Source organism: Gossypium arboreum, chromosome 3 (assembly GCF_025698485.1).
Source record: "Gossypium arboreum isolate Shixiya-1 chromosome 3, ASM2569848v2, whole genome shotgun sequence".
NCBI lineage: Eukaryota > Viridiplantae > Streptophyta > Magnoliopsida > Malvales > Malvaceae > Gossypium > Gossypium arboreum.
In genome coordinates this window covers 137,531,006-137,553,065 of record NC_069072.1, presented here as the reverse complement: position 1 = coordinate 137,553,065, position 22,060 = coordinate 137,531,006, and the positions used below count along the sequence as shown (strand labels likewise).

General features: G+C 31.6%; 3 protein-coding genes across 6 annotated transcripts; 2 read left to right on the top strand and 1 right to left on the bottom strand.

Annotated features, from left to right (window-relative positions):
• The first annotated feature begins 2,876 nt into the window (after positions 1-2,876).
• On the top strand, positions 2,877-9,837 carry LOC108474447 (uncharacterized). 4 transcript variants are annotated; one of them, XM_017776370.2, is made up of 7 exons: positions 2,877-3,149; positions 3,984-4,116; positions 4,647-4,891; positions 5,365-5,536; positions 6,085-6,200; positions 7,607-7,719; positions 9,073-9,207. In XM_017776370.2, the coding sequence occupies exons 1-6, from the start codon at positions 3,034-3,036 to the stop codon at positions 7,632-7,634; spliced, it is 810 nt and encodes a 269-aa protein (XP_017631859.1). In that variant the 5' UTR covers positions 2,877-3,033; the 3' UTR covers positions 7,635-7,719; positions 9,073-9,207. The 4 variants fall into 4 exon arrangements, with proteins under 4 accessions (XP_017631859.1, XP_017631858.1, XP_017631861.1 ...); XM_017776369.2 differs by lacking the exons at positions 7,607-7,719; positions 9,073-9,207 and having other exon boundaries at positions 6,085-6,553; XM_017776372.2 differs by lacking the exons at positions 3,984-4,116; positions 4,647-4,891 and having other exon boundaries at positions 3,023-3,149; positions 9,073-9,837.
• A 950-nt stretch (positions 9,838-10,787) lies between these two features.
• On the top strand, positions 10,788-14,721 carry LOC108474695 (uncharacterized). The gene is made up of 8 exons (XM_017776696.2): positions 10,788-11,040; positions 11,741-11,915; positions 12,076-12,138; positions 12,278-12,344; positions 12,477-12,577; positions 12,850-12,894; positions 13,280-13,750; positions 14,385-14,721. Exons 2-8 carry the CDS (start codon positions 11,781-11,783, stop codon positions 14,553-14,555), a joined length of 1,053 nt encoding a protein of 350 aa, XP_017632185.1. The 5' UTR covers positions 10,788-11,040; positions 11,741-11,780; the 3' UTR covers positions 14,556-14,721.
• A 3,940-nt stretch (positions 14,722-18,661) lies between these two features.
• On the bottom strand, positions 18,662-21,807 carry LOC108474737 (gamma-secretase subunit APH1-like). The gene is made up of 6 exons (XM_017776747.2): positions 21,527-21,807; positions 21,248-21,403; positions 20,880-20,965; positions 20,352-20,477; positions 19,993-20,120; positions 18,662-19,184 (listed from the first exon to the last, which is right to left on the bottom strand). Exons 1-6 carry the CDS (start codon positions 21,637-21,639, stop codon positions 19,047-19,049), a joined length of 747 nt encoding a protein of 248 aa, XP_017632236.1. The 5' UTR covers positions 21,640-21,807; the 3' UTR covers positions 18,662-19,046.
• Positions 21,808-22,060: the final 253 nt, after the last annotated feature.

Genomic DNA, 22,060 nt, shown 5'->3' with positions numbered 1-22,060 from the left:
GTTTATAGTCTAAAAGATTAATCTTTTAAACATGGTCGACATGTTTATCTAAGCCTTTCAAGCATGGTAATCCTTTTTACTATTATAGTGGCGGAACTTGACATTAAGTTTTGGGGGGTCTAATTAAAATTTTAAGAAAAATTAATGAGTATAATTTTAGAGGGTTTAATTAAATTTTTAATTTTTTTAGAATTAATTAGAATTTTTTAAAAAAATTTGGGGGCTTAAATAAAATTTTGAAAGGCATGGATTCTCTTATGTGTCAATCCTTTGTAAAATCTCACCAACCGTAATCCCGTATTTATTTCAAAAAAATCTTGACAAGTGGACTTTCTTAATATGTAAAATGCATGCATCTTTCTCAAAAATTAACCCAAAAATCCCTCCAAAACCTTTATACCCTTCTCTATTTAAACAACTCATTAGTCACTCCATTCAAAAGTAAACGCTAAAATTATCTTCTTCCGTATATCCTTCATTGAAATTAGGGTTTTTGCCAAATCCTAAAACAATGAGAAGAAAAAAGGTCACACTTGCATGGATATCAAATGATAGTGCTAGAAGAGCTAGTCTTAAGAAAAGGAGATTAGGGCTAATGAAAAAGATGAGTGAGTTGACCACTCTTTGTGGTAGTAAGGCTTGTCTTATAATTTATAGCCTTGATGAAAGTGAGCTGATGGCGTGGTCGTCACGTTGAGGCAACGGCAACTTGATGAGTACTAGAAGACACCCGAGTTAGATCAGTTGAGGAAGATGAAAAGCTAGGAAACCTACCTCAAAGAAAGGATCACCAAAGCCAAAGAGCAGTGGCCACATACGCGCATGCACAGAAAAACAACCAATTTTATAAAACAATTTAAAGATACAATTTTAATTGCAAGTGGACTGTGTTAGTTGTAACATTTGTAGTGCCAATTGAACACTAGAGCATTCTAAGGATCAAATTCAAATGATTGTCGGTAGATGTATTTATCAAGTTAATTAAAAATTGTTTAATCGAGTTGAAAATTATTATTGCAAATTCCAAAATGAATTGTTTATAAACTAAATTTAAACTAACTAATCTAACTTTCTTCCTTATTGCTTTGGACAATGTAAATGATAAAACAATGGTTGGTTGATTTATTAATTGCTATCTAAGCTAATAAACCTATACCAATTATATTGATTGTCACTGTTAGCTAGAAATCTCCTTTAGGTCTCATCCTAAATTAAAAGATACTACCTAAGCTCTCATCTCGGTCTTACCTAGGCATATAGATTTCCTTTTGATCTCACTGTTCGGCAAAATTATTTCGAACTATCTAATAATAAACTCTCATTTCGGTCTTGTTTATCTAGAATTTTCACTAGAGGCATCAATTCTAGTGTATTAAGTATTTTGACATAATCGAACAACCAACTAATCCAGCATAAACATTAACTTAAATTAACAAATAATCAACCAACCAACCATCAAATAATTTAGCACATGATAAAGCTTAACATCAAAATAGATATTTCACCAAACAATTAATATGAACAATATAAAGAGAAAGGTAAGAAATACACATTTAGATGTGGAACCAATGGCACCCAAAAGCTTGATTTATCTTCATTTACAAGAGCTTTTAACAAGAAAGAAGAAAAAAATTAACAAAAATAAAATTTTACCTAAAAGGAAAAGAGAAAATCTAATCTAAAAATGAAAAGAAAAAAAAGAAAACTTAAGCCTAAAACAATACAAAACTAAAGGAAACTAACACACAACCTAATATCTAAATTTATAAGATGACTATTGATATGATATTTTGTTGAGTGAAGTTAGAATTTTGTCTTGAGGGTCGAGTTAAAATTATAAAATGTTGAAGGAGCTATTGTAAAAATTTTTATATCAAAATATTTAAATTGAATTGTTAATTATTAAAAGGGGTAAAAAATGTAAATGTTTCATTTAACTAAGGGCTAAAATAAACTTATATTGAATTATTAATTGAATGGCAAAAAGTGCAATTCCTCCATTTTACCATGAGGCCAACGCCTTACCCTTCACACTTTGAAGATTAAATTATAATGTTTTGAACTTTAGAGACCATTCTAACTTGACAAAATGTGTTTACAGGCTAAGGCCTCCTTTGGATGGGTGGTGGTTGTAATACGGTGAAATCTTTTACCTTACAGTTATAGTAATCAATTTCACCCTCAGTGCTGTTTTGAGCCTAATCAAAGGTACATGCACCACCCATCCAAACTAAGCCTAAGTCAGGTTGGGCATATATAGTATCAATATTATATATAATATCAAATTTCTTAAACTATATTCAATGTTACTAAAATATTAGTAAGCTTATGTTTTGTGAACTCAATTTCAAGAAGTTACAAAATAATCATTGAACTATTAGAAAGTTTTCATTTAAGTCACTGGATTATTAAAATCACTGTTGTATAACATTCTTTGTTCGCATCGCGTGCACCAATCGAAAGCTCTAATTTCTCTTCTCTTCTACAGTTTAGTTTTTTTAATGAAACAACTATGAACGTCTCGAATCTACAAACTAAAATCCAAACAACTTTATTCTCCAATCTCCGAAATTGATCATCAAATCAATTAGGATCTATGCTATATTATTCTATTTGCTAATGGATACTGATCCACCATACTGATACTCAAATCGTCATTTGGAGCTCACTAGTCTGATTTAAAAAAAATAAAACTTAACAATCCAATGACTTAAATGAAAACTTCTGAATAGTTCAGTGACTTAATGAAAACTTTAAAATAGTTTGGTGACTATTTTGTAACATTTTAAAATTAAATGACCAAAATATAAAATTACTAATAGTTTAGTAACCATAACTACAGTTTACCCTAAAATATCTAATGGCCGTCAATTTCATTTTTAAGGCGGCCGTCACTTTTGGCACCTCGTAACCAAGTAATATTCAGCAATAATATGATATTAAAAAAAAAGAAAAAGGACAGTTGATCATATGAAAACAGAAAGCAAAGAGGGAAAATTTGGGTAAGAAAAAGGGGTTCTTGTTTGATGATTGATGGAGAAGGGAGTTCAAAGATGGATAATAGACATATCAAAGTGGAACCCATCTTCCAATGATTTCTCTTTTGCTCTTTCTCTTCTTCCTCAAACCCATCATTCCTCCATTACCAGGTTTTTGCCTCTGCTTCAACTTTTTTTAATTATGTTCAGTTTTTTGGAAAAAAAAATAATACCCAATTCGTTTGTTTGATCAGCTAGGCCACTTTGAAGCTATTATCATGTCGTGTTGATGTATATTCACACAATTGTTCATTGTGTTTATTCAGATACACCACAAAAACATGAACTTGAATCTGGGTTTACTTCATTTGGTTCATATGAAGTAGCCTTTTAAGAGATGAAATTGTGTTGGATTGTGAAATATTTGTAAGGCAATATTATCGAAGTAAATACATAAAAAAGAAACACTTGCGTTCTATGTTGCTCGGATTCGAGTGTTTGTAAAATAGAGTCTGTGCTGACATCGGTATATTCAATTGTTTCTATATTTTTCCATATATTTGAAGGATCTTGGAGTATCATATCCCATACTCATATTATGTGTCGGACATGAGTACTTCGAGTAAAATGAAGAGTTTGAGTAATGTATCTTGCCTTAGTGAAGTGAGGCACAAATTTTTGAGAGAGTTATATATGCGCCTTGGCACCTAGACTTGCTTAGGTGAATGCCTTGACAATGCTTGCTTTGAATGGAATATGATTAGAAGTGCTCCGGTTCTTGGAAAACTAAGATTTTTAGTACTAAATTTATGATTAAATTCAAGTTTTGTTTCAATTCAAATGTGTCAGCGGTGACCGAGTGTTAGCTGATAATAACTTAATTATGCTGCTTTGGCTTAGTCTATATGATTAAGTTATAATATATTTCCAAATGTAGTACAGTGCTTCGACAATGGATATCTACAAGCAAAATCTGTAAAAACTAATGAATTTTCACCTTTGTAGATTTGTGAAAATGGAGGATAGAAAAAGGGCTCTAGTTAGCTTGTTGCTCCAATATACCCTTATACATGAGGTGCTGGGAATCCCATATCCAGATATTGTTATAAACCGCACTTTGGAAGGCAAACCCTTTTTGGTATGATAGCAGCCAGTCAATTTATTTGCTAACTTTGATCGATTGCCAGTTTTCTTTCGTTGATTACATTGTTAAATGAAGATTTTACTAGAACCTGGATGACAAGTTTTCTGCATTTTTTTATTGTTTAGAATATAAGAGAAAATTTGATCGAATCCATTTGAGTTTTTTCGGGTGTATTTACATAGGTGGACCAAGTCCGTCAACATTTTCATATAAATTATGTCACTCAGTCTTCGGATTTCTTGATGATGATAATATTTTGGTTTCTATTAACTTGTTCTGTTCTAAAATTTGACTGCTCATTCACATTGTTACTTGCAATGGACACATCGATAAAGGATTGTCATAGATTGTTGAAATGGTAGATTTCTGATTTTTTTATATCGATAATCAGGTAAATCATTTTGATGCGTCCATTGCATTATGTAAATATTATGTTGATAATATCTCTTGATCATTTCTTGGCTGTAATGTAATTCCATATCTATAGCAATGCATAACATTCCATGAACATTCTGTCTCTCCAGGAATGTGGTAGATTTTGCTTTGACTTTCCCAATTTTAATTTCAATGTTTCTCATCATGGTGACTATGTGGCAATAGCATCTGAACCTCTATGCCTTGTCGGGTTAGACATTGTTAATTTTATGATTCCCGAGAAAGAGACTGTTTCAGAATACATTCAAAACTTCTCATCGTACTTTTCAAGTTCAGAATGGGATCGAATAATAAGTGTTGGAAACAATGAGGAAGTTTTGGCTGAGTTTTACAGGTATGTTTGTACAAAATCTATTAAAATTACTAGAAAAAGTTCGAAGAGTAGCCCACAGTCGTTAGGAGCTTGGTTTACATTCGGGTTCATTTGTTTAAGGTGAAAACAGATAGAGAAAAAGATGTATTTTATGAACTATTCAACTTCGGCCCATTGGATTATCTATCCTAATGAAACTACCTAAACTCAGGATTAATAGTAGTCGAGTTGTCGCTGCAGTAATTAATAAGACATTGATTTGATTTCTCTGCACGATTAAATATAGGGTATTTCTCGTACTTCAATTTGGTGCTTTTAGTGGATATTGATCTGTATAATTTAAGTTGATCAGTATCAAGGGAATCATTTTGATCCATTATGCTTCAAACTGTTTTTTAACTTGTGTAGTCATACAACCATAGTTAAAAGCTGTTTAACTTGCATAACTCTTCTAGTTTAGAGTCGCTGGTAAATTGTTTAGACGTATTTTGTAGATACTGGTGTTTGAAAGAAGCATATGTCAAAGCTATAGGGAGTGGATTAGCATATGGATTGCATAAAGTGGAGTTTCATCACACTAACTGGACGAGCATATCTGTTAAAGTTGATGGAGCTACAAATCAGCAATGGAGATTTTGGCTTTTCGATTTGGATAAAGGACACTCGGTGAGTCCTACATTGAATTTCCTCTGTTATTTGTACTCTCTTTTTTTTCTTCTTTAATGTTTCATGGAACTGCATCATGTAGATTTTAAAAACGAGCATTGCAGAGTTTTGTTTGAGATATGCCCATTTAACATGATATGCTGTAATACATAAAAACCCTCAAGGGAGCGATGTTTCTTTAGTCTTAAAGATGAGATCTTAATAACCAACCTGTTGCATAAGAAAAGTTTGTATTTGGTAGCAACCTCCCATTGGAATTGTGCTTGTGTTACTCTAACTCAGGTGTAAATGTCAGATACAAATATGTGTTGGACACAGGTGCGTGTTGTTTCTTTTTCTTTTTATTCTTTCAAGATTTTCGTATATTTGGAGGATCCTCAAAGGATGATATCTCCATACCGATGTAGGGATATGTTAATAACTTCTTCAATACAAGTTTTAAGTTTTCAATAAGCTAGCCTATCGAGCATAGTTTTCCGTTTTTTCTTTAGTCCATGATAAGTTACTCCGGTTTATCACTGTAAATAGAAGCTTTTGTTGAATTTCAGGTATCAATTGCAAGAGGGCACCCGAGATTGGCCATTGAGAGTTATAAGAGATCATTAAAACGAACAAAGTTCAATGAAGAAGAGTACAATGTGGGTCTTCATCTTCCCAATCCAAGGTTTGTCTTGAGAACTGTAGAAGAGCTCATTTCAGTTATACACAAGGCAAAGCGTTCTTGTTAATGGGAAAACAGTAGAACAGGATGCAATGAAACATCCCCTAGTTGGACATTGAATTTTGTTCGAACTGAAGTCTGTGATTTCTAGAACCTGACTTCGAATCTTTAGAGTCAAAGGGTGGAATGTATGTTACTTAGGCGTGAATATCAGATATGGATATATATGTGTTAATTTCAAAACCGAATACATTGAACCAAATTAATCAAATTCGATATGTTGGATTGATTGTTCGGTTCAAATTGATTATTGCTCGCCTCTAAATGAAAATCAACACAAAATTTTCTTTTGCCAATACACCTGACTCTGTTGATATTTTAGTATTGGATTGGTATCATTATCTTTGTATACATTTTACATTTTCATCATCTAATTCATAGGAAGTTATTAAGAAATTTCATTGTTGAAATATTCTAGCTTTTCCTTTATTTTTGTGTGGCACTTGTCTTTTCTCATTTAATTCAATTATTTTATTTTCCTTATTTTGCATTAATTATTGACTAATTCTACCTACCATACAACTATGGTGACTATTCTATTCTATTATATTTTAAACATCAATATCAATGATACATAAAATTCTTTTAAATCTCTAAATCTCTTTTAATTTCAACAACTTTTCAACCTCAGATAATACATTTCATATGTATTATGAATTGACTACCACTTTTCTGTATTTATATAGATAATATATATAAATTGACTACTACTTATAAACTTATGGGGACTTTGACATTGATGCTTTTTATGTCATGATCGTGCTTATATAATTTTTTTTTTCATATTTAATATTTTATTAATGTAAAATTTGACGCATTCATGTTGCTTTTTAGTATGCTAACGCTTTATGTCGTATTACTGGGTTAGTTCTTTGTTTGTCATGCATTAGATCTTTGTTTTATCTGCTTGGAATTCTTGATGAGTGCCTGTCATTGCAGGCTTATAAATCTATACTTCCCTTTTGTTTGTATATATATATATACACACATATGTTTGTGTATCAACTGGTTAGCCCTATGTAAGGTGTTGAATTGTCCATTAATGGAAAGAAACAAGAACTGTTTCAGATATTTCAAAGAGATTCATTCACTTTCAATGAAGAAGCTGAAGCATCTCGATGTTCGAACAGAAGATGAGCTTCTGGGATCAGTATCACCTTCTTCTGATGAAACTGATTCCATTAGATCACATATTAAAAAGATGGGTCCTATCTGTAAATCCAGGAAGAAATTTGTTCATGTTTCTCCATTGTCGTCAATGGCGGAAGATGATAATTTTGATGAACAAATACTTAGTAATGGAAGCTTTATCTCAACAGCTGATGATGAAACTATGTGGCTGTCTTCAGGTTGTTTTTCACCTTCATCTTTTTTTAAAGAACGTAACGGAAGTGATGAATGGTTAGTTTCATGGCTGTCAACAATGGCATCTGCAAGTACTGATCTCGATTCTTCATCTCAGGTATGAATAACCTGTTGCATATAATATATATTATAAAGTATTTACATAGAAATTAAGCTTGAAAATTTTCATGTTCCCTCTATTTTTTTGAAATTGATGGAAAAATTAGATTTTTCCACCAGTCCTGCATTAAGTTTTAAGCATTTTTAGGTTCATTTTTTTTCATCTAGGAGTAAGCTTCTCACTATTTTTTTCAAGCTTTTAAGGAGTTTCTTTCGTTGAAAAAGAGAAAGGAAAGGGAAGGAAGATGCGGTTTGGAAGCCGAAAGTAGATGTTGGTTTCCGGCCCTTTATTTTCCATCTGACTGGTTCTAACTATTCGATAACCTTTCTTTACTGAAAGGTTGTTACCTCTCGGAGGGCATCTAAGCACTGATTGATGCTCTATACACAATGTTGTAAGAACCGGAACGGTGGTCGAACTGGTCAGACCATTGGTTTTAAGTTCAACTAGTTCAACCATTACAAAAAAAAAATTTAAGAAAATTCTAAAAAATTCATAAAATTGAAATATTTAAACCAGCTTAAAATCTTATTCAAACGGTTTTCTAACCTGTTTTTTTTACTTGGTTTGATCAGTTTTTTATTGGTTCTGCCTGTTTTTTCTGGTTCAATCCTTCACTAGTTTTATGGTACCGATTGAACCAGTTAGACTATCGATTCCTGGTTCAACCAATACAATCCAGTTCTGACAACCATATCTATATATAAGCTCATCAATTCGAACAATAATTTCTTGCTTTCTTTCACTCTAGTTTGATCTTGACTTTGTCAAGTTCGGTTATTTTAATGTATAGATCAATGTTGTTTAAACTGGACTGCCGGGATACCGGTCCAGAGAAAACCATTAAGTCGGTTGACCCGTGAATTAGTATGGACATGTTGAACCAGGCAGTCGAACAAAATTGATGGATAAAGATATTTCCAACAATCCTACATTTAAGTTTTAGGAATTTTTAGGTTCATTTCTCTTATCTAGGAGTGAGTTTTTTAAACCCTGTTTGATTGGTTTTTTATTGGTTCTGGTTTTTTTTGTCCTTCACCTGTTTTATGGTACCAATTGAATCAATTGGACCATCGATTCCTAGTTCAACCGATATTAGTCCAATTCTGACAACCATGTCTATATATAAGCTCATCAATTCAAACAATAATTTCTTACTTTTCTTTCACTATACTTGGTTATCTAGCTTTCACACTGATTCAATAACAATTCAAAGTGCATTATACCGATTAGTCTGTTCGATTAAAAGCATTGTATCAGGGAAATAGAAGCTTCTTGAAATCGCCTTGCTTAACTTTTTTTGTTTTTCTGGATCCTACAATACCAGAATCTAATCTGTTCTTGAAACAGGCTTCTGAAGCAGAAAACATTGAAGATCTCAATGGTGACGAGCCGATTTTCTGGCCATTCGAGAGGAAAATCGATTGGAAATCCGAGGAAACTTGGAAACACTTCACCATGTCTCCTCGAAAAGACATTATAAAGGTTACAGCTCTTGAGGAAACCGTCAACACGGATAAAAATCTCCAGAAACCAAAACAAGGAAGCAAAGATTGTCACAATGGTGGCCACAAAATCAGAGAGGGGAACACGATGCCTTCAAGATTGAGAGAATCGACAAAAGTTTCGGCGAAAATAGTGCCATTAAACATTGAAAACCAAATTCTGGCATTAAAAGTTGAAGAAGATGACATCATGGGATCAATTTCAACTTGTAGAAACTTGTGGAAAGATGATTTTACATCAAATGGGGATGTTCCAATTGAAAAAGTTGTAGGGCTTGGTGAGTTTGATGGGCATGAAGGGATTGATTCAGATTTCAATGAAGGTGTATTTTTGCTTGATGAAGCTCTATGATTATTTGTCTAAATATTGAATTAGGTTCATTATTTGTTAAGTTTGATCTTGAGTTTGTCAAATTCAGGTATTTTAATGTACAAATCTTGAACCGGATTAGCTGGGGTATTGGTCCGGAAAAAGTCATTAAATTGGTTGATTCGAGAGTCGATTTAACCGAGCAGAACATTGGTTAAACTAGGCAGTTGAATCAAATTTTTTTAAATTTTTAATAATTTATTTAATGAAACCAGACATATTAATTGGAGCAATAAATAAGTGATTTGATCGATTTAACCACCAATCTGTTTTTAAAAATCTTCGTACAAATTAAAATGATTTTTTGTTGATTGAATTATTGATATTTTGATAAAGAATTTACCTTGAAATCTTTGGTTAATAGTTTTGGATTCTATTTTTAGACAATATAATAAAAAAATTAGGTCTAATTTAAAAGTTAAAAGTTAATGTTTTCAAAATTAGATTTGACTGCATAATTGGATTGAAAATTGAAAGATATACCTATTTGAAATAAGATAAAAATTGATTGATTTTAAATCGAAATAGACTGATTGAATTAGACTAAAAATCAATTAAATCGAATGAATGAAAAACTATAGTCTAACCGGTTCAACTACAGTAAAATTTTAAAAATATTAAATTAAAGTCAAATTGATGAGTTTATTAGGAATTTCAATTCTTTTTATAAAAAATAATTTTAAAATTAAGCAAGTAAAAGAGAAATTTGATGAAATTTAAAGTAGAGTACAAACAGAACCGCCCTTGTATTTAGTCATTATTTACTAAAATGTCGCTACTAATTTTGGCATTTTCATTAGTGACAAAATTTGCAGTTAAATCTATTTCAAAAAAAACAATAATTGTGCTTAAGAAAAGAAAAACAGTCCTTCCAATCAAATATTTTCATACCTCAGATTATAAAATAATGCTTCAAGTTATTTTGTACCAATTTAAAGAAAAATAAATAAAATATCTATAAAAATTGAACTTTAAATGTATAAAATTCATTTTTATTTATTATTCTCATCTAAAACATAAATTTTAAATCTAGAAATTATTTTTATTTCAGAAAATCAATAACATGACATAATATATATATATTTATTGGAAGGAATTAAATCGTCAGTTGAGACTTATGTTAATGGCAGTTCTTTTTGGAATAATGCTAATGGCATATTCAATAATGAAAATAATAATAATAACATTAGGGGTAAAACACGAATTTCACTGTTTCACTGAAACAAAGTCAGAAATGGAAGCTTCTTTTCCTCCTGCATCTCCTCTCTGTCTAAATGAGTCATCTGTTTTTTTTTTCCTAAATTAAAATTTAATTTTTGACTTTCCAATGTGATAAATCTCTGTTCTCACAAATTATAAAGCTTTGATCTTTACTTCTAAATCCCCAAAACAATTAGATTTTTTAATTGACAAAATTATTTGCTGATCATTTCTCTTTTCTGGGTAAGTTTCTTTTCAATTTTTGGCTTCTGGGTTTTTGTTTTCTTATTTAATTTTGATATGGGTTGGTTTTAATTACCCCAAATTTACTTTTTTTTAGAAAGTTTTTGGTTAATCTGACTTTTGGATCTTTTCAGGTTCAATGCTATGAACTTTCCCTTTTCTAGTTTGCTTTAGTTAAGTTGATCTTGTTTTTGTTTGAGTTGATTTTGACTCTGTTGATTAGAATTAAGACTTGGATTCATCTTGACTTTACTTAATTATTCATAATTTAGCATTTTCTTAATTATATATAAGAAATTTCTTTATATATTAAATATTTGGGTTTGTTTTGTAGCTGAAGAATTGCTTCTAACATTAATCTATTAGGTCATTTATAAATAAAAAACCAAACTTGAAGGTTTTGTTTTAATTGAAGAACAATTTTGATGTTATCTGTGTTTAATTCTGTAATGTATTAGCTTTCATGATCTTATACTTGGATTTTCTTTGATGCCATGTATTGTGGTTAGCTGAATCAAGCCCAGTTTCAATCTCGTTTAATTTTGTTATTTACTGGTTTGATCAAGTGTAACTACAATCTACTCATGATGAATTATGTATGTATGTATATATATGTCTTTTCCCCCTTATTAGTTTTGATTTCGTGTTTGTGATCCACCTTCGAAATGGTTGTTATTAATGGAAATGTTGATATTTTCAGATTCTTCTTTCTTAATAACTATTCCCTACCATCAACCGAGATGCGTGCACCGTCACTTCTTGCACAATGCTTGCCGGGTTTAGTGCCTCAAGACCGAGGAAGCCAAAGCATGTCTACTACATCAGAGAGAGATGTCCATCTCTCGTCCCCGGCCGTGGAGATTCTCCCCTCAAAGGTGCTTTTCATCTCCCTAGCAGGATAAATTTGTGGAATTTAAATGTGTTACTAATGCATAGATGGTCGACTACCATCCGCATAGATGTTTTCTTTTATGCGAGTGACTTGGTGGAGATTAAATTTACTTTCAAAATTAAAGACATTCGAATTTTGTGCAGACAGCTCATCCTTATAAGTATGCTGGGGATAATGTAGACCTGCAAGGACTCAATGTGTTCAAGGTGAGTTGCCTCATTGTTTTATCCGTGTATCTTCCTTATCTTTTCTCGCTCAGATATTGTGTTCATATGCATAGTAGTGGCGGTCGTCTAAAAAACAAGCTTAGGATATGCTTACTAATGTGTTTCCAACCTTCTACAGGGAAGAATTAGTGTTGCTGATATTATTGGTTTCACCGGTTCCGAAACGATATTGTCAAAACCTGAGGGTAAGCTAGTTATGCACTACATTTTATCGAACCATACATTTTATTTAATATTTTATTGTTACAAAGTATGATGACAGTTAAAGTGTTTACTTGCCAAATTGATCAGTTGTATAAAATAATTTTGTTTTTCAGGGTTTCTGAAATCTTGGGACAGCTCTATCGATCTTGTTAACATCCTTAAGCATGAGATTCGTGATGGACAATTGAGCTTTAGAGGGAAAAGGGTGCTTGAGGTAATTTAATCATAGAAAAATCCAAATACGTTAGCAATCACTGCATGTAGCGTTTGTTTTTATTTCTTTTGAATCCCTTTTAACTATTAAACACAATATATCACCGCTTTCATTTTCTTTATAGAAAAATATGTTTTAAGTTGCCGTGCTCTTGTGCTTCTCCGAAGGTTATTGTTTCATTTATAAAATAAAATCTTAAGGAATTAATTTGTTGGTTTTGTAGCTTTTGATGTAGAATGTGAGCTAATCATCTTATTCAATAATTTTTACAGTTGGGTTGTGGCTATGGACTTCCCGGGATTTTTGCTTGTTTGAAGGTATACTTCTTCATTGATCATAGATTGTTCCACCTATGTACCGTGTCTCTTTCTTTTTACTAATTCTATAAGATCTCAATTCTATCAACTATTAATAGATTGTGAATTGTATACGTATGTGTATGTCACTCGGGTTCGGGTATATCCAAGATTTCCATCCATTCGGAGGGTCTTTGGAGGATTATATCCCCATAGCCATCTCTAGATATATCTTGGGCAAGAATACTTCAAGAAAAATGAAAAGTCGTAAAGGGCTGGTGGGTGGGTTGGGGAGGGAGTCCGATATATGAGGGCAACCGGCTTGTACCATACTCTGGAAAATAGTTGAGCAATTTTATTTTTATGAAGGATCTACTTGAACAACATTTCTTCATTCCTGGTACAGGGTGCTTGTACAATGCACTTTCAAGACCTCAGTGCAGAGACTATTCGTTGTGCTACCATACCCAATGTTCTTGCAAACCTTGAGCAAGCCAGGGACAGGCAAAGCCGACAGCCGGAGAGTCCTTTGACTCCATCTAGACAAACTCTTGCCCCAACGGTGCGCTTCTATGCTGGGGATTGGGAAGAACTCCCCTCTGTATTATCCGTTGTTCGAAATGATGTATCTGAAATGACTCCAGGATTGAGCTTTAGCTTCTCCGAGGAGGATTTCTTGGATGGATGCAGCAGCCAAGATGGTAGCATTTTAGCACAAGAACTTTCGTTGAGGAGATCGAGAAGACTTTCAAGAAGTCGTGCATGGGAAAGAGCTAGTGAAACAGATCAAGGAGAAGGCGGTTATGATGTTATTTTGATGACTGAAATTCCATACCCAATGTCATCATTGAAGAAATTATACGCACTGATTAAGAAGGTTAGTTTCTTAATTTCGCATAAGGAAAGAAGAAAACCTTTGAATTTATCATGTCCTTGTTAGTAAAAGTATCATGGAGGCCGTTATACTAGGAGTCGGATTGCATTTTGCCCCCTTTACTCAAAAAATAGGCAAATTTATCTCTATACGATAGATGAAAGAGCAAATTGGTCATTTCTATTAAATATTTCATCTATTTCTATTGTTAAAAACTAGTGTGGCTGATTAAATTTCTAGACAGTTACGTATACCCCATGCTAACGTACAAAAACCAGGTTTTAATAGTAGAAATGGATGAAATTTATAACAAAATGATTAATTTGCTCTTCAACCCAGCGTCAAAGACTAAATTTGCCAATTTTTGAATAAGGGGACAAAATGTAATCCGACTTCTAGGACAATGGCATCCATAGTACTTTTACTGTCCTTGTCTGTTTTATAAACAATGCAACTGAAGGGACATTGGCATCCTGAAAAACACATGATTTGAAGTAAGGGTGTATATGCATCGAGTTGTATATCACACCCGAAGCCTTGATGCCATTGCATTGATCGACTTCCCCTCTTTACAATGTCTTTAAACTCCACATTTTGACATAGTTTATCATTTTCAATCATGATTACGAACAACCAGTGTCTGAGGCCACCGTACGGAGTAGTATACTTAGCAACAAAGAAGAACTATGTCGGCTTCAACACGGCAGCGAGACATCTCAGAAGCCTAGTCGATGAAGAAGGCATTTTCGGAGCACATTTGATCAAAGAAGTGAGTGATAGAGATATCTGGAAGTTTTTTCTCAAGTGAGTGACGAAGTTTCAGTACCATGGAAAGAACAAAAATGGCAGCTGAAGTGATTGCAAACATTGTATTTTAGTTTTTCTATGGTAATTGGTGTTAGCAAAATACAAATATAAGAAAATTGTTTCAATTCTTTTAGTAGCAATAATGAGGTTGGGACATTTGAGAAGAATTAGTGCAGGCTAATTTTGCTACGTGTTTCTTTTTATGGTCATATTTTGTTTCATTTTAATTGTAAATCAAATTTTAGTTAATTTTAAGTCTTAAATTTAATGTTCATTTTCATATATATATAACCTATCACACGACAACCTCATATATATATATATAATAAACAATGAAATGTATCTTTGAAATTAATTAATTACAATAACACAAAAATATGTAAAGTATTAAAACATAAGCACATCAAATAAACAAAATACTAAATTCACTATAATTATATATCATGATTTTGCTTTAATTGTTGTCGAAACCATTTTCAAATCGAGTTTTGAATAAATGGGAACTAATTTTAAAAAACAAAAACGGGAGTCGCCACCAATCTTTTTAGGTGTGATTGGATCACCTTTAAAACATTTTATTCTAAAATAATTATTTTTGGTCCACGAAATAAAAGAACGGGTTCAGGAGTCGGTTACGTACGAGGAAGAATTAGCACCCTCGTAACATCCAAAAAATTGGTATCTAATTGATTATCCAATGTCTTTAATGACGGAAATTTAAAAAAGAAAAAAAAAATTAAGATGTAGTCCCCTTTAAAATATTTTAACTTTGAAAATTGAGATTCACTCGCGTCAAAGTATTGACATTAAGTTAACCTTTTTTGAAATTCCTATCTCGAAACAGCAAAACGCTATATCCAATAAGTTAGGACATATTGCTTTGAAATTCCAAGATACTGGCTTGCATTTAGAAAACCTTTAAAAAACTTAGAAGGGTGCTTAATTATTCGAATTCAACGAGAAAAGTGGCAACCTAATAAGTTAGGGTACTACTTTCTCAAAATTTCCAAACACTAAGCATCGCGTTATTTGTAAAAAAAAATCTTATCTCGAGGTAATAAGATGTCATATCCAGTGAGTTAGGACACAACACCTCAAATATCAGAGAGTAAGTATTTTATTTAACACTCGTATTATGATTTAAAAGAATATGCCGTTATTTAGGTTAAACGTGAGAAAAAAAAATTGAAATCCAGTAAGTTAGGGCACGATTGTCTTGGATTACCAAATACGAAATATTTACTTCAGTGAAAGAATCACTATCGGGTTGGATAAAACCTAAATTCGTAATGAAACGAGATAATAAAGAATGCATAACAAATAAAATTGATAACTATAACAGGATAAACATAAACACAAATATGAATACTAACGATAAATACGAAGGTAAGATAAATGGGTCGAATAAATAATAAGAAAGGAAATAATGAATAAACTAAATGTTTGAAATTATTTTAAAAAACTATAAATAGAATAGATGATGAAATAATAATAAAAGTAATGATATGTAAATAAAATAAATATGCTAAAAATATACAGTTATCAAATTAGTTAATATAAAATAATAACGTATAAGTAAATACAAAAATAAAGGAAAATATAATAACAATAATAGAAAAATACAACAATAATAATAGTAAAAGATATAATAACCTAATAATATAATAGTAATAGTAACAATATGACGATAATAGTAAAAATAATATATTAAATAATAGTAATAAAAGTAGTGCTAATAATAATAATAATAATAATAATAATAATAATAATAATAATAAGTAACAATGATAAATTATAATAATAGTGATGAGAATAACAAGTGATGATAATAGCAGTAATAATAGTAGTAATAATATATTAGTAATACATAATAGAGTAGTAAAAAATATAGTAGTTATAGTAATAACAATATAAACAGTAACATATATACGTATGAAAAATAATGATAGTAAAATATAATAATAGTAATAATAATAATGGAATGAAGGTAATAATAATATTAAAGTAAAGTAAACAAAATAATACTATATATCAATATATATATACATATAATGCAAATACACACTACCATATAATAATAATAATAATAATAATAATAATAATAATAATATAGAAATAAGAGCAAATAAAAATATTAAATTTAAAAAATACTATATATAAAAGTATATACATACATATATGTACATAAAATATACACTAATATATAAAATAATAATAATAATAATAATAATAATAATAATAATAATAATAATAATAATAATAATAATATTAAAATGCGAAAGTAAATATGATATAATAGTAATATTAAAATGACGTAATAAAAATAATACTTATATATAGAAATGTACATACGTACATATATAATAAACATACATTAATTAATAGTAAAAACAATAGAAGTGCTAATAATACTAGTATTAGAATGAAATAAGAGATAAATGCAAACATAATAATATAAATAAGGTAAACAGAAACAATAAAAAAATAATAGGAAGGACATAATCGAATCTGAGAGCAATATTTTGGGGCAAATCCGTAATAAATAAAAGAAGAGGGGATTAATTCGCACACGCAAATAATCGGGAAGGACTAAAACGGACAATAGCCCTTTGACCCAAAACGCGCAGCTTTGATTCTATCCCTTATTTCTTACTACGATTGGAGTGAATATGATGAAACCCTTTGAACCTTTTTGATTGCTATTGATATACTGATTTTTTGTTCTTAAATCTCAAAAAAAGAAAAATCCCTCTTGAATCTCAAAAAAAAAAAAATCTCTTCTTGAATTTCAAAAAAAATCTCCTCTCCAAAATATAATAGATTCCTCTCTCCAATCCCCTCTCTTTGTTACAAAGAACATAGGGCTCTTTTATAGCCCACAATCCAAAGAAAAAAAAATACAAAGAATTTCATTTTCTATTGTTTTTCTTTGTTGCCCTTTTTTTGTCTTCTTTTACAGGTATGGAGTGGTGGAGAAGTGCTATTTGCACTTATCAATGCAACTAAAGTAGTGGGATTAGGTGATTTAGGGTTTTTTTTTTGTTTTTTGTTTTGGATATTGGGCTAGGGTTAGGTATTAGGTTTGGGTTTAGTATTTATTTATTTGGTTTATTGGGCCCCGGGCAAAATTTGGGCCATACAATTGTAAGTTAGTATTAAGTTGACTTACGACACTAATTCAATTAACATTATTAATACTGAAAATCCTATCACACGCGCATGCATATAAAAACTGTGAATTTAAAGTAAAATGTGCTTAAAAATAATATACAATTGATGTAAATAATAAATTGTGTATATTAAAAAAATTGTATAAAATATATCGATATAAAACTTTGATTGAGTTATAAATTTAAGATTCTAGTAATCTAATTGACGAATTCACATCTTATTGTATGTATATTTTAATTGATTTTCTTAAAAAGAAAAAATTAAAATACCATTGAATAATATAAAATTTTAATTACGAAAAATATTTCCATAATTTTAATTTTTTATCGAGTAAACCATTGAAAGTGAAACTAACTCAGTTAAAGATTTAATAAATAGGTAGTATATATATATATATATATGTGTGTGTGTGTGTGATTTTGTTGTTGGGTTGCTTAAGGACCTTTCATGGGGTTAATCAACGGATTGTACTCTCATATTCGTATCTATATATCTGAATATTTCGTGAAAAATGAAAAAAAAAAAGGCGAGTAAGAATCGAGATAATATGTGTTAAATTACTTTTTGAGACCTGAGCTTGTCAACTATTTCCATATTGGAACATAATTTTTTTTATCTAAGTTAAACATTGATTTTGACAATTGTTCTTACATTAGAGTTTGAACTTTTCTTTTTTCCAAGTTAGTATCTAATATTTCCTTGAAAACTCTAAAATTCAAGCCTTAATGTGGGAACAATTACCAAACTTAGGCCCCGATATGAGAACATTTATCAAGTTCAAAGACTAACTTGGACAAAACTTCAAACCTTGATGGGGAAAATTATCAAGTTCAGGGCTTAACTTGAACCAAAAATAGTTCAAGTCATAATATGAGAATAGTTGTCAAATTCAAACCCCAAATAATGATTTAACCCGTAAAAAAACATAATCCAAGCTTTCACAATATGATCAAATTGATTATTGAAAGAAGCCTCCCAAGTAAAATAGACCATCAAATTATAAACATCCATTGAACTAAGCAAAGCTAAACACATGCCTCTATGTTTAAAGGAACTTGTCAATGTTGTCTTTTGCTAAATGAAATAGTAAGAATTACAGATCAGTGCAAGAAGACACCAAAACTATACAACTACGATAGGCATCGCAAACATACTAATGTAATAAGCCGCTAGACGCGGGTTTGAAAGAATGGTCTTAGTTGTTGCAAACTTTCATTCATTGAAAAGGAGGTTTACTGGATTTAGATGTTCTAACACCTTCACGGTAGGAACTGTGTAGTTGCAAATAAACAAAGGGAGAAATTGTAGAAGTAGGTGGTTGTTATGAATTAACCTGCGTTTGGTTTTCACTTAATCTTCTCCAAACCATCCTCCCGCAGTGCATCACGGTCAAGGTTGCCATTAAGAAGAGAAGAGGAATCCCGATAACGCAGCCACCGTATGCAAAATTTATCAAAGTCTGGGGGAAAGATGTTAGTAAGAATCATTCACAACTTGCAAAAGTTGGTAAAAATATCATAGAGGCCCCCCTGTATTAGGAGTTAGATTGTATTTTGCCACCTCTACTCTAAAGATGGGTAAATTAGTCCTTTCTATAAAAAATTCATCTACTTGTATTGTTAAAAACTAGGATGCCTGCTGAAATAACCAAACAATGACATCGTGTGCCGTGTGTACGGCATGCTAATGTATAGAGACCGGTTTTTAATAGTAGAAATGGATGAAATTTTTAATAGGACCAGTTTGCTTTTTGATCTAAGTACAAGGGCTAAATTGCCCTTTTTTTTTAGTAGAGGGGGCAAAATACAATCTGATTACTACAGGGGCCTCCTTGGTATTTTTACCGCAAAAGTTCAAAGTATAGCTCAAGTTATATGATAGAAGTGAGCTAATTTTGACAGTACAAGAGGGCAAATTACAAACAATCATAGTAAATCATCTACTGTGAAATCGTTCAACAGGCATGGAATAAGTATAAACTCATGAAGCTACTTCACCAAATTCATTTTTCCCTAAAACTCAACACATTTAAGTAATACTAATGTGACAAAGGTATTTATAACAAACTGAACCGACAAAAAACATCCACTGGCCTTAAAATTCAAATCCAAAACTGTATATTCCAAAATTTCCTTCACGCATTTCAACAAGAAGATAGATTATAGATATTATGCTGTTCAACGATTTGCAAATTATTGGACATAGTAAGGTTCCGAAACCAAACATGAAGGCGAGGCATAAACATGTGAACAAAAGTAGAATATTACCATCATTCCAGCAGCAAGATGAACCGAGGGAACAAAGAGTTGGTCCACTTTATTCCCTTCAGCATAGCCATTAAAAGCAATAACCATTGAGAAAGTGTGGACCGTTACGAACGCGAGAGCAATGATTGCTACAATGTTAGATAGAAGCTATTAGACAACATAAATTTAGCTTCAAATCCAATTTTTTACATAGTTCTTAATAGTAGCCAATCCACAAAGAAAATTTAGACCAACTACGCGTTCCATGAAAAGAACAGTGTCTCTATACTGCAGATAGAGGTATGCTTGATGCAATAATGCCAATTAGAAATACATGAACATGCATGTGACAAATTATAAAAAGAAAAGGGATAACTCACCAGAAACAAGGAAAAATGGTATCTGTGAACACCTATCAACAAAATAAGTTGCTGGACCAAATGCTGGTGTTAAGAGGCTAAGACAAAAGAATACTGCATGTGCCACACCGTGACCTAACCCACCAGCTGATGCAGTTAACGGAAACTTGATATCAGTGCATATATCAAATTAGCAAGAAATAATGTTACAAAAAGAAAATAAAAAGGGCATAAATACAATCTATTATTTCCAAAAAAGCCAACAAGAACAATGGAAAAGAGGGATCATAGTATGACTAGAGTTACGCTTCTGATCTATATTGCCATTGAACATGCTTTTGTACAACATGATGCTTCTCTAGAATTAAAACTTACTATGAGTTAGCTCACAAAAGGTCTGATAGAATAACTAAGAGGAGATATTTTACAAAATAAGGTAAAAGTTAACCTTTACTCCGTCCTACAACTCGGCACAGTCAATTCCTAAGCTACTGAAAAATAGTAATTTAGACAATGTGAAAGATATACGAGAGCCTCTTCTGATCTTACCAAGAGCAATTTGCATCTTATCAGTTAGATACAAGCGTGGCTTTGAGACCCTATCAGCAAAAGCATCCAATATGTCTTCTAACCTCCTGAGAAATATCAAAATGCAAGCATATATCGAACCGTGCAAAACATAATGTCATATTCAAGCAGTCAAGTACACAGACACTATACAACTAATCAAAGACCCCATTTATACATTTGGCTCATTGGAAGGCGCATATAACCCCTACTCATGAACCACAGTTCCAAGCATTTTACTACTTGAGCTTAGCATTCAATATTTTTTTTCCTCTTCTAAACATTACTATGATTGATTATGAAAGAAATTAAGAACACAAAAAGGGGAGTGGTAATAGCAATTGGCTTACTTATAAACTTTCCAGAAAAGAAGGCGAAGACCTTCTTGAAAAGCAATTGATGTGAATATAAGTATTGCAAAAGGCCACCATGTTGTTGAATTCAAAGGAAGGAAAGCTCTCCAAATTCCAGATAATATTATCAAACTTATAAGCCAAACCAATGTACTGCATTATCAATAAACAAAAAATTTTAAGTTTCACTTTTGAAGTGACTAACAAATTGAGAATTGAAAAATAGATGAAACCCAGAGTTGGGTTCTGTTTGGTAAGTGAGAAAATGAGGGAAACCTGGAGAGGAGAGTGAGGATCAAGAAGGGCTTTTTGGAGATAACGGCGATGAAAAGGGAGAGAGACGGTCCTAACGCTACCAAAGCGTACCCGATCCCAGCCGCTACCGTCATTGGTTTTCTCTGATTCTTCTAGTTTTCTATGTTTTGATGATTTTACTTGACATGGAATTGGGGATTTGGGAAGGTTTTAATATTTAAGCTTTGTTCAATGGAAAGAAAAATCAGAGATGTGGTCATTTTGCCTTTTTTTTCTGAAAATTTCCTTGGGGGTAATAAAAGTTCTTGAAGATTTCAATATAGTCCTTCCAATTTCCTTTGTAGGAACAAATTTCTGCCCGGGCCCAATCAAACCAGCCCAAATTAAACACCCCACTAAATCGACCACTAACTCCATCACCCCCACACCCTACTAAACTGTCTACCACCTCCATCACCCTCACTACCTCCATCACCCTACTTGTTATAAGTTGTAAAATTTGGCTATAAAAGCCAGGGAAAAACTATTGTATAAGGGAGATTTTGGAGAGGACTT

Bases quoted from the DNA above. Each gene is read 5' to 3' on its own strand.
- LOC108474447 (XM_017776369.2), top strand. From the start codon at position 3,034: ATGGAGAAGGGAGTTCAAAGATGGATAATAGACATATCAAAGTGGAAC. The intron at 3,150-3,983 runs GTTTTTGCCTCT...TCACCTTTGTAG, and splicing joins CATCATTCCTCCATTACCAG to ATTTGTGAAAATGGAGGATA. The intron at 4,892-5,364 runs GTATGTTTGTAC...CGTATTTTGTAG, and splicing joins GTTTTGGCTGAGTTTTACAG to ATACTGGTGTTTGAAAGAAG.
- LOC108474695 (XM_017776696.2), top strand. From the start codon at position 11,781: ATGCGTGCACCGTCACTTCTTGCACAATGCTTGCCGGGTTTAGTGCCT. The intron at 12,139-12,277 runs GTGAGTTGCCTC...AACCTTCTACAG, and splicing joins AAGGACTCAATGTGTTCAAG to GGAAGAATTAGTGTTGCTGA. The intron at 12,578-12,849 runs GTAATTTAATCA...TAATTTTTACAG, and splicing joins GAGGGAAAAGGGTGCTTGAG to TTGGGTTGTGGCTATGGACT.
- LOC108474737 (XM_017776747.2), bottom strand. From the start codon at position 21,639: ATGACGGTAGCGGCTGGGATCGGGTACGCTTTGGTAGCGTTAGGACCG. The intron at 21,404-21,526 runs GTTTCCCTCATT...TTGATAATGCAG, and splicing joins ATCCTCACTCTCCTCTCCAG to TACATTGGTTTGGCTTATAA. The intron at 20,966-21,247 runs GTAAGCCAATTG...GATATTTCTCAG, and splicing joins CTTTTCTGGAAAGTTTATAA to GAGGTTAGAAGACATATTGG.